The sequence below is a fragment of the Coregonus lavaretus genome (genome assembly GCF_964263955.1).
Source record: "Coregonus lavaretus genome assembly, chromosome: 38".
NCBI classification, from domain to species: domain Eukaryota; kingdom Metazoa; phylum Chordata; class Actinopteri; order Salmoniformes; family Salmonidae; genus Coregonus; species Coregonus lavaretus.
In genome coordinates, this window is record NC_140025.1 from 32167798 (window position 1) to 32186240 (window position 18443).

The 18443-nt window shown below is 43.1% G+C and overlaps 1 protein-coding gene across 1 annotated transcript in view; it reads right to left on the bottom strand.

Moving 5' to 3' along the window:
• LOC311112058 (choline transporter-like protein 1) overlaps positions 1-18443 on the bottom strand; it is a 33375-nt gene that overhangs the window by 9853 nt on the left and 5079 nt on the right. Inside the window, exons 4-11 of the mRNA XM_084155040.1 lie at positions 17401-17537; positions 17161-17254; positions 16885-17054; positions 16109-16198; positions 15276-15424; positions 5810-5996; positions 1292-1460; positions 796-952 (exon numbers count right to left, since the gene is read on the bottom strand). Of these exons, the coding sequence (XP_084011166.1) occupies positions 796-952; positions 1292-1460; positions 5810-5996; positions 15276-15424; positions 16109-16198; positions 16885-17054; positions 17161-17254; positions 17401-17537 (1153 nt within the window). The remainder of the gene's footprint in view (positions 1-795; positions 953-1291; positions 1461-5809; positions 5997-15275; positions 15425-16108; positions 16199-16884; positions 17055-17160; positions 17255-17400; positions 17538-18443) is intronic.

The window sequence follows — 18443 nt, forward strand, 5'->3', positions numbered from 1 at the left end:
CGCTCGCTTAACCCTGTAGTCCCCTGTAGCTCAGTTGGTAGAGCATGGCGCTTGCAACGCCAGGGTTGTGGGTTCGTTTCTCACGGGGGGCCAGTATGAAAATGTATGCGCTCACTAACTGTAAGTCACTCTGGATAAGAGCGTCTGCTAAATGACAAAACATTTTAAATGTTAACCCAGAAGCCAGCTGCACCAGTGTGTCGGAGGAAACACCGTTCAACTGTCGACCGAAGTCAGCCTGCAGGCGCTCGGTGCATTTGAACCAATGGAATTGTCCCAAAAGTGCAAAGTACGCCCATCTTAGCTACAGTACAATGCCTGCTTTATTGGTCCATTTGCTCGGCTACTACCATTTAAACCCAAGTCTGTCCTGTATTAGTTAATTTTACTATTTCCAGCTCTTCCGCCACAATGAGTCGCTAGAGCACGATGAGCCAAGTAAAGCCCCCCCACTGGCCAAACCCTCCCCTAACCCTGACGACGCTGGGCCAATTGTGCACCGCCCTATGGGACTCCCGGTCACAGCCGGTAATGACACAGCCTGGGATCGAACCCCAGGCTGTAGTGAAGCCGCAACACTGCAATGCAGTGCCTTAGACCGCTGCGCCACTCGGGAGGCCCTTTAATTATTAATTCTATGTGAATTATAATGACATTGACATACATTTTGTAGCGCCCTCTTGAATTGCCCCGTTTCTCTCAACATTCTAGAGCAGTGCGTGAACATCCTACATACTCTGCCTTTGAACTGATTGTGAATGTAAGTGATATAGCTGAATGAGATTAAGGACGTACTTTTCCTTTCAGCTGGTTGTGGATGTAGGTGAGGATGAGGCGAGGGATCTCCACCAGGGTGATGATGAAGGAGCCTTTGGCCACGGTGCCCAGGTGGTAGCGGGCAAGACGCAGCATAGACGACACGATGGGGGTCATGGGCAGTTGAGATTTATTCCTGATGTCCACCACAGGATCGAGGAAAAGAAGAAGAGTTGGAAATAGTCCAATTAACTGATACAGGACAGACTTGGGTTTAAACAGTATTATCCGTGCAAATAGACCAATAAAGCAGGCATTGTACTGTAGCTAAGATGGGCGTACTTTGCACTTTTGGGACAATTCCATTGGTTCAAATGCACCAGGCAATCAAGTGCAGCTAACGTATTTGACAGAAAAAAAAATATTTTGGACCCAGGTATGATACGGGATATTTCCAAGCAAACACATCACAAGCATGCCATTACATGTATTACATTTCATCACATAGCATTTCATCACAACACTCTCTCCTGACCTGGTGAAGTAGTAGGTGACCACAGCTCCAGCCACGGTCATCTGCTGGCAGGCCAGGATGAACTGACTGATCCAGATGAGGCCCACAGCGTGGTACCACACCATGTACTGGAGTGGACCTGACATTTGATACTCCACCAACCCTGTCTCCTCACTCTGCACAGGGCTACCTGTAGGGGTTACACACAGACAGGGTTAGAGGTCGCTCTGCACAGGGCTACCTGTAGGGGTTACACACAGACAGGGTTAGAGGTCGCTCTACACAGGGCTACCTGTAGGGGCACACAGCTAAGGTTAGGGGTCAATCTTCTTGTTCTTTACAGGGTTCCCTACAGCCAGGTTTAGGGGTAGGCTGATCTCCTCTGATCTGCAAGGCATTCAAGGATCATGATTTTGTGCCTGGAAAGCTCCTGATTTCAAAAAATTTATATTTTCATTCATAAATTGATTGGAGTCAAATATAATACAGCAAGATGGCACCATTTTGCAACAACAAACACTGCAGCTCGGATGAGTTTGATGGACTCTCTTTTTTAATGTTATCTAGTTTATCAAACTCTAATCTGAATAACATCCAGGAAGAGCTAAAAAGGTAGGCACAGGAAAATATTAGGCAGACAAATTGTACAAAAACATGACGCTTGGTTGTATTTGACGTTGCTCTGGTGTTGTTGTTGATGAGGGAGAATATGAATGTAGTGGGTAGATTTCAGAGACCTTTTCTTTGACTGTGTGCCCGAGCTGCCACCCACAGCACCAGACTGACCCAAGAATCTAAATAAGAGTGGGTGTCGAGTCATACCACTCTAGCTGTGCGCTTTCACTTCCAAAATGTCACAGGACTACATAGAATTAGGAATTAGAATACTAGAATGGACATGAACCTTGTTATGATGGTCCTAATGTCACCCATGTTGGTTAGCCATGGTTTGCCAGTGCTGTGATAAGATAGTGTGTAAAACAATGAATGTGAAGAATTGATCTGCACTGTATGTGTGTTAACTAGCCAGACAGTAGGTAGAGGAATGTTTCCATTAATGTTTCTAATTAACTGCCAGTATGCCAACATTCCATTCAAACAATGCAGTCAATCCACAGTCCTACACTGGCTCAAATCAGTTGATGATGGGCCTTAGACAAGTTGTAAATGCAACAAGTACTGATATTGAGCATGGTTACATGCACACAATAAGACAATTATTGTGGATAGTCAGATTAATACACTGAACAAAAATATAAACGCAACAATTTCAACAATTTTACTGAGTTACAGTTCATGGATTTCACATGACTGGGCAGGGGAGCAGCCATGGGTTGGCCTGGGAGGGCATAGGCCCACCCACTGGGGAGCCAGGCCCAGCCAAACAGAATATGTTTTTCCCCACAAAAGGGCTTTATTACAGAAATAAATACTCCTCAGTTTCATCAGCTGTCCGGGTGGCTGGTCTCAGACAATCCCGCAGGTGAAGAAGCCGGATGTGGAGGTCCTGGGCTGGGGTGGTTACATGTCGTCTGCGGTTGTGAAGCCGGTTGGACATTCTGGCAAATTCTCTAAAACGACGTTGGAGGCGGGGCTTATGGTAGAGAAATGAACATTCAATTCTCTGGCCAAAGCTCTGGTGGACATTCCTGCAGTCAGCACGCAAATTGCACGCTCCCTCAAAACTTGAATCATGTGGCATTATATTGTGTGACAAAACTGCACATTTTAGAGTGGCCTTTTATTGTGCCCAGCACAAGGTGAACCTGTGTAATGATCATGCTGTTTAATCAGCTTCTTGATATGCCACAACTGTCAGGTGGATGGATTATCTTGGCAAAGGAGAAATGCTCAGTAACAGGGATGTAAACCCATTTGTGCACAAAATTTGAGAGAAAAAAACTTTTTGTGCATATGTAAAATTTATGGCCTCTTATTTCAGCTCATGAAACATGGGACCAACACTTTACATGTTGCGTTTATATTTTTGTTCAGTATATAATAGCTTGTTAAAAACATTTACATGCTTTGCAAAAATAACAATTTCCCTAATAATCCTGTTTACATGGACACATTTGAAATCAGGCTACTTGATGGGACTTAAATAAATGCAGAAAAATCATCTATCAAACTAAAGGTTCTACCAGTGACCATGTTATTTTTGCGAAGCCTATTTGATTCGGAGTTCGGACATATCAAATGTGTATGTGAAAACTATTTCTAAAATGCATACTTTCAGTTTTTCCGAACTCACTTCACTCACGGATAAGAGGGAGGCTTGCGCTATCAGTTCTGGCACATGCGCACATCAAATACACAGCTGGAATGCCGATTAAGCTGTTTACATGTCCTAATAATTAGAAACATTAGAAAACCAGGTGTATTCGGCGTATGCTTACTTCGATTTTGACCTTACGCCGATTAAGATAAGCCGAGTAAGGCGTTTACATGCCTATTTCCATACTCTGCCTACTGCCATAATCCGTTTAATATCAAATTATTAGTGGGCATGTAAATGTACTCCTATAATAGCACTGACAGCTTTCTAAGAAAACAAAATCTGAGACATTTATGGTCCGTTTACATAAAAAAAAATCAGCAAAAAAAGAAATGTCCTCTCACTGTAAACTGCATTTATTTTCAGCAAACTTAACATGTGTAAATATTTGTATGAACATAACAAGATTCAACAACAGACATAAACTGAACAAGTTCCACAGACATGTGACTAACATAAATGGAATAATGTGTCCCTGAACAACGGGGGGGGGGTTAAAATCAAAAGTAACAGTCAGTATCTGGTGTGGCCACCAGCTGCATTAAGTACTGCAGTGCATCTCCTCCTCATGGACTGCACCAGATTTGCCTGTTCTTGCTGTGAGATGTTACCCTACTCTTCCACCAAGGCACCTGCAAGTTCCCGGACATTTCTGGGGGGAATGGCCCTAGCCCTCACCCTCCGATCCAACAGGTCCCAGACGTGCTCAATGGGATAGGGATCCGGGCTCTTCGCTGGCCATGGCAGAACACTGACATTCCTGTCTTGCAGGAAATCACTCACAGAACGAGCAGTATGGCTGGTGGCATTGTCATGCTGGAGGGTCATGTTAGGATGAGTCTGCAGGAAGGGTACCACATGAGGGAGGAGGATGTCTTCCCTGTAACACACAGCGTTGAGCTTGCCTGTAATGACAACAAGCTCAGTCCGATGATGCTGTGACACACCGCCCCAGACCATGACGGACCTTCCACCTCCAAATCGATCCCGCTCCAGAGTACAGGCCTCGGTGTAACGCTCATTCCTTAGACGAAAAAAACGTGAATCTGACCATCACCCCTGGTGAGACAAAACCGCGACTCGTCAGTGAAGAGCACGTTTTGCCAGTCCTGTCTGGTCCAGCGACAGTGGGTTTGTGCCCATAGGCAACGTTGTTGCCGGTGATGTCTGGTGAGGACCTGCCTTACAACAGGCCTACAAGCCCTCAGTCCAGCCTCTGTCAGCCTATTGCGGACAGTCTGAGCACTGATGGAGGGATTGTGCGTTTCTGGTGTAACTCAGGCAGTTGTTGTTGCCATCCTGTACCTGTCCCGCAGGTGTGATGTTTGGATGTACCGATCCTGTGTGGTCTGCCACTGCGAGGACGATCAGCTGTCTGTCCTGTCTCCCTGTAGCGCTGTCTTAGGCGTTTCACAGTACGGACATTGAAATGTATTGCCCTGGCCACATCTGCAGTTGTCATGCCTCCTTGCAGCATGCCTAAGGCACGTTCACGCAGATGAGCAGGGACCCTGGGCATCTTTCTTTTGGTGTTTTTCAGAGTCAGTAGAAAGGCCTCTTTAGTGTCCTAAGTTTTCATAATTGTGACCTTAATTGCCTCCCGTCTGTAAGCTGTTAGTTTCTTAACGACCGTTCCACAGGTGCATGTTCATTAATTGTTTATGGTTCATTGAACAAGCATGGGACACAGTGTTTAAACCTTATACAATGAAGATCTGTGAAGTTATTTGGATTTTTACGAATTATCTTTGAAAGACAGGGTCCTTTTTATACAGACAATGTGTATAAAACACGTGTAAAATGTATTTATAGGACAATATTTTAGGTTGACTATAATTCCATTACACAATTTCTGATGCATCACATACCTTACTTTTATTTTCCTGCATAAGTAAAGGCAGGAAATACATCACGTGCCTCTACTGCCATTCATTCTAATTAAACTGGTTTTGGATTTCTCCCTGACCAAGATGGCTGCCATTTTCACCCCATTATGGAACTGTTTCATTACATAGCCCCTTTAGTAATTTAATAGGATATCTATGGTTAATCATCACATCACTAGCAGGATGAAAATAACCAAATACAGTATCCAAACTTTCCTAGTGACGCATAAAATAATTGATACAAATCTGCAAAAAGAAATGGTATGCTAGCCAAAATGGTCTATTTAGACGTAAATATCTTGATGAAAGGGGAAAATAAAGACATTAACAAAAATGTCTGTTTCACAATGTGACAAAGTTGTATTCTATTCTGACCTGTGGTTCCGAGGAAGAGGAGCACACCGAGCCAGGACACCCAGAAGAGCATGAGGCTGAGGAAGGTCCAGAAGGGCTGCAGGGCCAGCAGGGGCAGGTGAGTGAACACCTTGCCTGCCACGTGGAACAGGGTGATGGTCAGCGCCACGCGCTTCCTCATGAAGAACAGTAGCAGCAGCAGGATCACCTGAAAATGGGATATAGGATATGATGTATATATGCTGGGTATCAGTTACAGGATAGGGATGTGAATACATTTATTCAGTGCTAATTATCAAATGAAGATATGAGTACAGTGAGGGAAAAAAGTATTTGATCCCCTGCTGATTTTTGTACATCTATATTTTAATGGTAGGTTTATTTGAACAGTGAGAGACAGAATAACAACAACAAAAATCCAGAAAAACGCATGTTAGAAATGTATTTGCATTTTAATGAGGGAAATAAGTATTTGACCCCTCTGCAAAACATGACTTAATACTTGGTGGCAAAACCCTTGTTGGCAATCACAGAGGCCAGACGTTTCTTGTAGTTGGCCACCAGGTTTGCACACATCTCCAGAGGGATTTTGTTCCACTCCTCTTTGCAGATCTTCTCCAAGTCATTAAGGTTTCAAGGCTGACGTTTGGCAACTCGAACCTTCAGCTCCTGCCACAGATTTTCTATGGGATTAAGGTCTGGAGCCTGGCTAGGCCACTCCATGACCTTAATGTGCTTCTTCTTGAGCCACTCCTTTGTTGCCTTGGCCGTGTGTTTTGGGTCATTGTCATGCTGGAATACCCATCCACGACCCAATTTCAATGCCCTGGCTGAGGGAAGGAGGTTCTCACCCAAGATTTGACGGTACATGGCCCCGTCCATCGTCCCTTTGATGCGGTGAAGTTGTCCTGTCCCCTTAGCAGAAAAACACCCCCAAAGCATAATGTTTCCACCTCCATGTTTGACGGTGGGGATGGTGTTCTTGGGGTCATAGGCAGCATTCCTCCTCCTCCAAACACGGCGAGTTGAGTTGATGCCAAAGAGCTCAATTTTGGTCTCATCTGACCACAACACTTTCACCCAGTTCTCCTCTGTATCATTCAGATGTTCATTGGCAAACTTCAGACGGGCCTGTATATGTGCTTTCTTGAGCAGGGGGACCTTGCGGGCGCTGCAGGATTTCAGTCCTTCACGGCGTAGTGTGTTACCAATTGTTTTCTTGGTGACTATGGTCCCAGCTGCCTTGAGATCATTGACAAGATCCTCCCGTGTAGTTCTGGGCTGATTCCTCACCGTTCTCATGATCATTGCAACTCCACGAGGTGAGATCTTGCATGCAGCCCCAGGCCGAGGGAGATTGACAGTTCTTTTGTGTTTCTTCCATTTGCGAATAATCGCACCAACTGTTGTCACCTTCTCACCAAGCTGCTTGGCGATGGTCTTGTAGCCCATTCCAGCCTTGTGTAGGTCTACAATCTTGTCCCTGACATCCTTGGAGAGCTCTTTGGTCTTGGCCATGGTGGAGAGTTTGGAATCTGAATGATTGATTGCTTCTGTGGACAGGTGTCTTTTATACAGGTAACAAACTGAGATTAGGAGCACTCCCTTTAAGAGTGTGCTCCTAATCTCAGCTCGTTACCTGTATAAAAGACACCTGGGAGCCAGAAATCTTTCTGATTGAGAGGGGGTCAATTACTTATTTCCCTCATTAAAATATAAATCAATTTATAACATTTTTGACATGCGTTTCTCTGGATTTTTTGGTTGTCATTCTGTCTCTCACTGTTCAAATAAACCTACCATTAAAATTATAGACTGATCATGTCTTTGTCAGTGGGCAAACGTACAAAATCAGCAGGGGATCAAATACTTTTTTCCCCTCACTGTATGTAGGAATGGTGGGAATGCAGTGTTTTCCACTAGTGCCGACTGTCGGCTAAACAGCAGATTCCATCTCATTTTCAGCTGGCTACTTTTTAAACTTATTTTAACTAGGCTACTTTTCAATTTGATAGTCAGAAAAAAAGTTAGCTGAGCCCTCTCCCGCTAGAATGAACAATATGCATCTTTTCACAAAGCGAGCAATGACAGGTAAACACCGCTGGTTTAACTTAACGTCGCAAAAATACGCCTGAGCAGAGATTCCCACTTTCGGAAACGGAAGTTATGTTAAATACTGTATCCCTGAAAACCAGAAACATCCGCTTTCTGTGACAGTCTGCTGTCTGTCCTGCCTCCCAGTACCTGTGGTAAGTATGATTTGTGTGTGCTGTGTTTGTTTCATTAAAGAGCATGATGCTTCTTTCTTTCTCTGTGAGTTCATTTCAGGGCTCTACCGTGCAAGGTTACAGCCTTGTTCTAAAATTGATTAAATAGTTATTTCCTCATCAATCTACACACATTACCCCATAATAACAAAGCAAAAACAGGTTTAGAAGTTTTTGCTAATTTATTAAAAATAAAAAACTGAAATATTACATTTACATAAGTATTCAGACCCTTTATGGCAGGGGTGTCAAACGTACGGCCCGCGGGCCGGATCAGGCCCGCAAACGGGTTTAATCCGGCCCGCGAGATGATAAAAAAATAAATAAAAAAATAAAATAAAAATATTATTATTTTTGTAAAGTATAAAAATGCGCTGCAATTTTTCTATAAAATAAACTGCTGTTCCAATTGCGTCCACTGGATGGCGCAATAGCAATTGTGTTAAGCAAGCAAACTGTTTATACCGGGGCAGAGCAAGTAGGTCAAGCACGTCCAGCCAATGAGCTACTTTGTTTTGCCCGCGATATTTATTACGGCTTCTACTTTTAACATTATGTGCTTTGGCACCCTCATTGCCCCAATATGTCTCTGTCAAAAAAGAGAAAAGTGGACGCAGAGTGCAGAGTGTTCCAAGAAAAATGGTCATCCTATTTAATCACGGAATTGAATGGGAAAGCTGTATGTTTGGTGTGTTCAGAGCATGTTGCAGTGCTGAAAGAATATAACCTTCGTCGCCACTATGTGAGTCTTAATGCCGACAAATATGACAACTTTCAAGGACAGCGGAGATGAGAGAAGGTGAATGAACTGTTGGCGGGTCTGAAGAAACAGCAGTCTGTGTTTACTCACAGCCGAGACATCAGTGACGCTGCAGTGAAAGCTAGCTACCTCATTGCTAATGAAATCGCAGTGGCTTCAAAACCATTTAGTGAGGGTGAATTTGTAAAAACATGCATGATGAAGGCAGCGGAGATTGTGTGCCCTGAAAAGCGGCAGGCTTTTGCAAATATCAGCCTGACAAGAAACACAGTTGCAGACAGGATTTCCGATCTTTCAGTGGATTTGGACAGCCAGTTGAAGCAAAAAGTAAAGTCATTTATTGCGTTTTCGGTTGCAATTGATGAAAGCACGGACATTACAGATGTTGCACAACTGGCCATTTTTTCATCCGCGGAGTTGATGACACATTGACCCTCACCGAGGAGTTCGTGGAGTTGGTGCTGATGACAGATACAACGACAGCAGCTGATATTTTTACCGCACTCGTCGGCGCGCTGGACATGGTCGGAGTGGACTGGTCCCGCGCTGTCAGCCTGGCTACAGATGGTGCGCCCTCAACGATCGGGAAAAAAGCAGGCGTTGTGACAAAGTTCCGAGAGAAAGTGCAATCTGCAAATGGAGGACGTGATTTTTTGACTTTTCACTGTATTTTGCACCAGGAGGCTTTGTGTTGCAAGTCATTAAAGATGGATAACGTCATGAAGGTGGTCATCCAAACTGTTCATTTCATCCGATCCAGAAGCCTGAATCACCGTCAGTTTGACAGCCTTCTCAGAGAGAAAGACCACATCTATGGCCTGCCATACCACACTGAGGTAAGATGGTTAAGCCGAGGTGCTGTGCTGAGGCGTTTCTTTGATTTACGAGAAGAAATTGAACAGTTCATGGAAGAAAAGGGCAAACCAGTGTTAGAATTTCATTCCGCAGAATGGATGCCGGACCTTGCATTTATGGTGGATGTTACAGAGCACCTGAATAACTTGAACAAACAGCTGCAAGGGCGCAACAAAGTTGTCACGCAGTATTATGACAGCATACGTTCTTTCAAGTTGAAGCTGTCATTGTGGGAGACGCAACTTGCCGGTGGTGATGCAGCTCACTTCCCCTGTCTGAAAAATTTGTGCGCGACCCAACATGTGGCAGACATGAAGCGGTTCAAAGATAGAATAACGGGACTGTTACGGGAGTTTAAGCAACGCTTTCAGATTTATGTTTATATGTTTTTATGTTGATGTGCTATTGTTTTTAATTGATTTTATTTTATTTGTATATTTAACCTATTCTTGACTCTGTGGTTCTTGCACTTGTTTGGGGAACAGGATTTCATTCTTTTTATCTACATTTCTGCCTGAGAAATGACACCCTGATATAGTTCTGTGATCTGTGAAACAGTTCTGTTAATCACTGAGGCATTGTGTGTTTGTGTGTTCTTTGTCCTCAGAACTTTCAAATAACTTGAGGTGTTTTATGATTAATAGTGATGTTGTGCTTTTAGACACTGTCCTCAGGCTCCAGCTTTATGTTTATATGTTTTTATGTTGATGTGCTATTGTTTTTAATTGATTTTATTTGTATATTTAACCTATTCTTGACTCTGTGGTTCTTGCACTTGGTTGGGGAACAGGATTTCATTATTTGTATCTACATTTCTGCCTGAGAAATGACACCCTGATATAGTTCTGTGATCTGTGAGGCATTGTGTGTTTGTGTGTTCTTTTTCTTTAGAATTTTCAAATAAACTTGACGTGTTTTATGATTAATAGTGATTTTGTGCTTGTACTATTTTGGACACACTGTCCTCAGGCTCCAGCTTTATGTTGTATGTTGATCGTATTAAAACAAAGAAAACAATCTGAAGTTGTTGTTTTTAAGTTATATATATACCATGATTTTTCCGGTCCGGCCCACTTGGGAATAGATTTTCCTCCATGTGGCCCCTGAGCTAAAATGAGTTTGACACCCCTGCTTTACGCAGTATTTGTTGAAGCACCTTTGGCAGTGATTACAGCCTCGAAGTCTTCTTGAGTATGACGCTACAAGTTTGGCACACCTGTATTTGGGGAGTTTCTCCCATTCTTCTCTGCAGATCCTCTCAAGCTCTGTCAGGTTGGATGTTGAGCGTCGCTGCACAGCTATTTTCAGGTCTCTCCAGAGATGTTTGATAGGGTTCAAGTCCGGGCTCTGGCTGGGCCACTCAAGGACATTCAGAGACTTGTACCGATGCCACTCCTGCGTTGTCTTGGCTGTGTGGTTAGGGTTGTTGTTCTGTTGGAAGGTGAACCTTCACCCCAGTCTGAGATCCTGAGCGCTCTGGAGCAGGTTTTCATCAAGGATCTCTCTGTACTTTGCGCCGTTCATCTTTCCCTCGACCCTGACTAGTCTCCCAGTCCCTGCCGCTGAAAAACATCCCCACAGCATGATGCTGCCACCACCATGCTTCACAGTAGGGATGGTGCCAGGTTTCCTCCAGACGTGACGCTTGGCATTCAGGCCAAAGAGTTCAATCTTGGTTTCATCAGACCAGAGAATCTTGTTTCTCATGGTCTGAGAGTCTTTAGGTGCCTTTTGGCAAACTCCAAGCGGGCTGTCATGTGCCTTTTACTGAGGAGTTTCTTCCGTCTGGCCACTCTACCATAAATGCCTGATTGGTGGAGTGCTGCAGAGATGGTTGTCCTTCTGGAAGGTTCTCCCATCTCCACAGAGGAACACTGGAGCTCTGTCAGAGTGACCATTGGGTTCTTGGTCACCTCCCTGACCAAGGCCCTTCTCCCCAGATTACTCAGTTCGGCCGGGCGGCCAGCTCTAGGAAGAGTCTTGGTGGTTCCAAACTTCTTCCATTTAAGAATGATTGAGGCCACTGCGTTCTCGGGGACCTTCCCCATATCTGTGCCTCTACACAATCCTGTCTCGGAGCTCTACGGACAATTCCTTCCACCTCATGGCTTGGTTTTTGCTCTGACATGCACTGTCAACTGTGGGATCTTATATACAGTGGGGGGAAAAAAGTATTTAGTCAGCCACCAATTGTGCAAGTTCTCCCACTTAAAAAGATGAGAGAGGCATGTAATTTTCATCATAGGTACACGTCAACTATGACAGACAAATTGAGAAAAGAAAATCCAGGAAATCACATTGTAGGATTTTTTATGAATTTATTTGCAAATTATGGTGGAAAATAAGTATTTGGTCACCTACAAACAAGCAAGATTTCTGGCTCTCACAGACCTGTAACTTCTTCTTTAAGAGGCTCCTCTGTCCTCCACTCGTTACCTGTATTAATGGCACCTGTTTGAACTTGTTATCAGTATAAAAGACACCTGTCCACAACCTCAAACAGTCACACTCCAAACTCCACTATGGCCAAGACCAAAGAGCTGTCAAAGGACACCAGAAACAAAATTGTAGACCTGCACCAGGCTGGGAAGACTGAATCTGCAATAGGTAAGCAGCTTGGTTTGAAGAAATCAACTGTGCGAGCAATTATTAGGAAATGGAAGCCATACAAGACCACTGATAATCTCCCTCGATCTGGGGCTCCACGCAAGATCTCACCCTGTGGGGTCAAAATGATCACAAGAACGGTGAGCAAAAATCCCAGAACCACACGGGGGGACCTAGTGAATGACCTGCAGAGAGCTGGGACCAAAGTAACAAAGCCTACCATCAGTAACACACTACGCCGCCAGGGACTCAAATCCTACAGTGCAAGACGTGTCCCCCTGCTTAAGCCAGTACATGTCCAGGCCCGTCTGAAGTTTGCTAGAGTGCATTTGGATGATCCAGAAGAGGATTGGGAGAATGTCATATGGTCAGATGAAACCAAAATAGAACTTTTTGGTAAAAACTCAACTCGTCGTGTTTGGAGGACAAAGAATGCTGAGTTGCACCCAAAGAACACCATACCTACTGTGAAGCATGGGGGTGGAAACATCATGCTTTGGGGCTGTTTTTCTGCAAAGGGACCAGGACGACTGATCCGTGTAAAGGAAAGAATGAATGGGGCCAAGTATCATGAGATTTTGAGTGAAAACCTCCTTCCATCAGCAAGGGCATTGAAGATGAAACGTGGCTGGGTCTTTCAGCATTACAATGATCCCAAACACACCGTCCGGGCAACGAAGGAGTGGCTTCGTAAGAAGCATTTCAAGGTCCTGGAGTGGCCTAGCCAGTCTCCAGATCTCAACCCCATAGAAAATCTTTGGAGGGAGTTGAAAGCCCGTGTTGCCCAGCGACAGCCCCAAAACATCACTGCTCTAGAGGAGAGGAATGGGCCAAAATACCAGCAACAGTGTGTGAAAACCTTGTGAAGACTTACAGAAAACGTTTGACCTGTGTCATTGCCAACAAAGGGTATATAACAAAGTATTGAGAAACTTTTGTTATTGACCAAATACTTATTTTCCACCATAATGAAGTTGGAGAAACATCTCAAGGATGATCAATGGAAACAGGATGCTCCTGAGCTCAATTTCGAGTCTTATAGCAAAGGGTCTGAATACTTATGTAAATAAGGTATTTCTGTTTATTATTTATTTGCAAAAATTTCTAATAACCCATTTTCGCTTTGTCATTATGGGGTATTGTGTGTAGATTGCTGAGGATTTAAAAATATATATATATTTTAGAATAATGCTGTAACGTAACAAAATGTGGAAAAAGTCAATGAGTTCTGGAAGATACATTTTTAGAAGGGCACAGGCATAGAAGTTGGTAGAATTTGCCCTAAAGTCTACTAGTGTGACTATATCCTCGTGTTTTTTGGCTATTTACATAATTTTGTTCACACACTAGGTTGTTCAATGTTAGTTTAAATTTGATCAACTGCTACTAGCAAAAGGATGTCGGAGAATGTCATCTCTCAGACAAACAGACATGTGAATCCCACCATTACCACGGTAAAGGCCTGTCCTAAAGGGGCAGCTGAAAATGTTCGTCTCACCCAAGTACCGGTACCCGCTGTATATACCCTCATTTTATTGTGTGTGTTTTTTAAACTTTTAAACTTTAGTTTATTTATTTGATATTTTCTTAACTCTATTTTCTTAAAACTGCATTGTTGGGTAAGGGCTTGTAAGTAAGCATTTCACGGTAAGGTATCCACCTGTTGTATTTGGCGCATGTGACAACTAAAATTTGATTTGATAGAGGGTACATTGATTGTACTTTATTGAGCATGGAACACCCCAAAAACATTTTATTCATGAACATTTTATTCATGAACTTCCTACATTTCTTTGTGTGCTCCTTGTAAAACATGTCAGCATAGATTTGCACGTCCCAGGTAATGTAGCCTAAGTGGTAACGATGAGTCAAAATCTACTTTGCCTTATTATTGTTTTCTGGCACATTCATTTCATATACAGTGTAGCAGCCACTTTTTATTTATTTTTCAAGATAATGTGAGCATTGGGCTATTTAAATAATTTCTGTTTTAATAAAATACATAATTTGAAGAACAAACATTGTGGCAATTCATATCTTGCAGTAAAACTGTAAATAAGACTTTAATCTCAAGAGAAGACAGGTTATAATAAAAAATACATGTTTAATGGTATTTTACTTTAAAAATTGTCCTGATCATATAAGCCTAGGCAATATAATAATAATAACAATAATATGCCATTTAGCAGACGCTTTTATCCAAAGCGACTTACAGTCATGCGTGCATTCATTTTTTTGTGTATGGGTGGTCCCGGGGATCGAACCCACTACCTTGGCGTTACAAGCGCCGTGCTCTACCAGCTGAGCTACAGAGGACTAATATCCAAAACAACTAACAATACACTGAATTCATACATTTTCTGTAATTTTAATTGTAAAGTCACGTCCGCCTACACACAATACCACAACAAATCTGGAAGTTAAATTTGATAAATTATTCAATAATTTTGCTGTGTATTTCAGATGGAATCAGGGCATTAGAATGTACCAGATGCCACCCCGAGGGGGCCTGTATGGCTACTTTTTCTATTTGTCTGGCTACTCCAGGTACTTGTGGAAAACACTGAGTCGGAATGTTGGGGCAGCAGGTAGCCTCGCGATTAAGAGCGTTGGGCCAGTAACCGAAAGGTCGCTGGTTCAATATCGCCGAGCCGACTAGGTGAAAAATCTGTAAGAGTGTCTGCTAAATGTCTAAAATGTCAATGTGGGTCAGGTCATTTCTGTCAGTGTTGCAGACGAAACTGTAAGGTTTTTATAGTTGCAGAATCATGACACACATTTTTTCAAAAGCGTTCGTCAGCTTTTACAGTTTTCCAGCCTTAAAGCTTACTTGCCTCTGTCAACATTTGGCTTTTTCTTGTTGCTGAAACAAATCTGGTCTTGAAGAGCAAATACTTGAAAACACAGTACAGTATGAACCCTCACAACACACCTTACCCATATAAAACAGAGAAATCACAACACATTGCAAAGGAAGCACACATGCACACACACATACCGTGAAGACAGTGGCAATGATGGCATAGACCAGCAGAGCCTGGACGTTGTCTGTGGCCACTTGCTGTTGGGGTGTTGGGGTGTTAGCAGTCTGGTCGGTCAGATTCGTCCTGTGGTCCACGTAGAGCCACCACAGAACCCCCGTCCCCCCTGAAAACACAAGGACGAAGCCATCTACTGGGTTCAGGCTAATACTGGGTAAAATGTCATTTTCTGGTTGTACACTGGTTTCTGGATGAACATCAGATAAGAACCAGGTAAAGATTAGTACATTACTAGACTAGTACATTACCCACGAATCTTTGCATACAGTATGTCTTTGAGAACGAACATCTCTTTTTGAACGTCGGAAATTGAATCGCATCTTTGAAAGAGCTGTTCATTTGGTTCCCTGATTTGCATACTGCTACTACTGCTTTTTGAGCTCCCAACAACAATTATCTGCAGATAAATTATAAAAACATTATCTGTCGATAAGTTATAAAAACATTATCTGGAGATAAGTTATAAAAACAATAGATAGTGAGGAGAGAGCCTCATTCTGGTCAATGCAAAATTTTGCAGTGTGTTTTTGCAAGAAATCTAATTTCGTGAGGTAAAATGTATTTGAACTCACATTTCACAATCTGACAAAATGGTAGGCGACCTTTCAGGCTTTACAATTGAAATGTGCTATAATACATGGTTTTTCATACATTTTTAAGCACTACAGAATGAAAGAAGAGACGTTTGGGAGCCAAAAGAACGGCTCACCGAAAAGACTCGGAATGCCCATTACTAGTAAAGACGTCTCTTTCATTACATTACTGAGACGTCGGTAAGAGGGAAGCTTACCTAAAGAGCCCAGAACCACGAGGGCGGTGAGTATCCAGACCAGCACGACAGAGATGTAGCGAATCACCACCATCAGGATTATGGAGAGGACTACAGACAGAGGGGGAAAGAAATAAAAGAGATGAAACAATGCTATTGTCGTAACAAAAAAGGCCTTATTATTGTATAACGCTATGATTCTTGCTGCTTTATTTATTGAAACATAAGGCATAATTGTGTGATGTTTCATGTAAATTTAAAGGGAGGACTACTTCTTTTGGATGCCAGTGCTCTACAGTGCGATCTTTTTACTCGCATATGCACTTAAATATTTTGCTGTGCGACCTGGAATTTTTATTTAGGAGCACCGGTGCGCCTAGAATGAAAATCACCCAGATGATAATTGTTGCACTGATTAGGCTACTTCACTGTAATGCAGCCCGAGTGCCATGGAGAATACACTGTCATGCTTGTACTATTGCTACAAAGAAAACGGCTTTTTATCTCAAATAATTTCCATTGTGCCCCTAAATTTCTTTGTGTGCTCCTAAATGTGTCTACTTTTAAAAAGCAAGCGTAGAGCCCTGGATGCCGTCAGCTCTCCAGGAGACATTTCCTGTTATCATTTCCTGACCCTGTCTCAGGAAACAAAACTTTCTAGGGGGAGAGCAGAGGCCTCTGAGGCACAATCAAATCAAGCAGAGAGCGAGATAAGTTATTTAGGATATACACTATAATGCTTTAGGAGGCTATACAGACAGCTAGAACATAAAATACCACTTTAGGATGTACAGTACCTAGAGCCAGCACGCAGAGGCCCATGATGATCTCCTTGCTAGCCATCACCCCGGCGATGACCCTGTGCAACATGCTGTTGTCACTGACGAAGGTGACGAAGGCCTCAGCAAACTGGGCATAGCAGGAGATGTCCACGGGAGTGCAGCGGTGGAACACCGGGAGAGACTTACTGCACAAGGGGTGAGGATGGGGGAAAATGGTATCACCAACATTGTCTCGCTAATGTCGTTATATTTACTCGCTGTTGACTTGACACTGGTAAAACAGTACTGTACCTTGCTGGCACAGGGAGTTTGGGGCACTTTTTGGATCTCTCTCCGTGGCTTGCATACTTGGAGACTGGAATGTCGTATGAGCAGAGCTCCGACCCTATGTAAAGAGGAGAAATAGGAAATAAACTTAGTGCAATTCATTTTCACACTGTTGACTTCTTCAAATCTGCGTATATTACCATGAATATGTGGGATGTGGGAATACATGCATACAGTACGGATCAGAGCAGGAAGAACTCTCACCATTTTGCAGTGCAAACTTTTTGACCTCAGTGTACGTTTTCAGCTCTATGTCTGGACACCTGGACACACAGAGTGCCATAGACTTAATCTTCCTGTTCAGAATGTCAATGTTGCAGGGGTCAAGGAAGAAGACATACCTGGAAAAGGTCAAAGAACAGGACTTCAATAAGGATGGAGTGAAGGAGAAAAACGTCCTGAAAAGAGTGAGATGGAGTGTATTTGTCAATGGCACATGCTCCTTGAAGGAAGCCAAGGGCCCAAGTCAAGTAAGACAGAACTAAACATCTGCACAACATTTGAGTAACGTCCTTGAATGTTGCAAATTGTACTGTTCCATCTTGCAATACAATAAATGCCATATTTTCCTAAACATATTTTCATAGTAGACTCGTTAACGTAGGTTGTGTAAAATGTGATGTGGGATACAGCTTATCAAACAGTCAAATCTCTGTAGCCAAAACGCCCCTGCTGCCCCTCAGTCAAAACGTCACTGGGCAACCAGCCCAGCTTAAGAAACAAAGCCCATTGTCTCATTGAAACTGTTCCTAGAGACAGCTAGAATGGAAACTTACTGGATGAGCAGCACAACAAAAGATGAATCATGTCAAACATTTATTAGAATATCTTCCAAAAAAATAACATGGACGTGAATTAATGCAAAACATTGCAGCACACTATGTGAAATGGCACCCTATGCCCTAGTGCACTACTATTGACCCCAGCTTTGGTCAAAAATAGTGCACTATATAGAGAATAGGATGCCATTTCAGACCCACATCTGTCTTATGTTACCTTTTCTGACCACAGGTAACGAAGTGAATTTAGTAAGATTTAGAGTAAAGTGTTTACAGTAATGCCCTGTGCTGGCAAGCTAATTAAGCAATAAGGCACGAGGGGGTGTGGTATATGGCCAATATACAACGGCTAAGGGCTGTTCTTATGCACGACGCAACGCAGAGTGCTTGGATACAGCCCTTAGCTGTGGTATATTGGCCATATACCACAAACCCCAGAGGTGCCTTATTGCTATTATAAACTGGTTA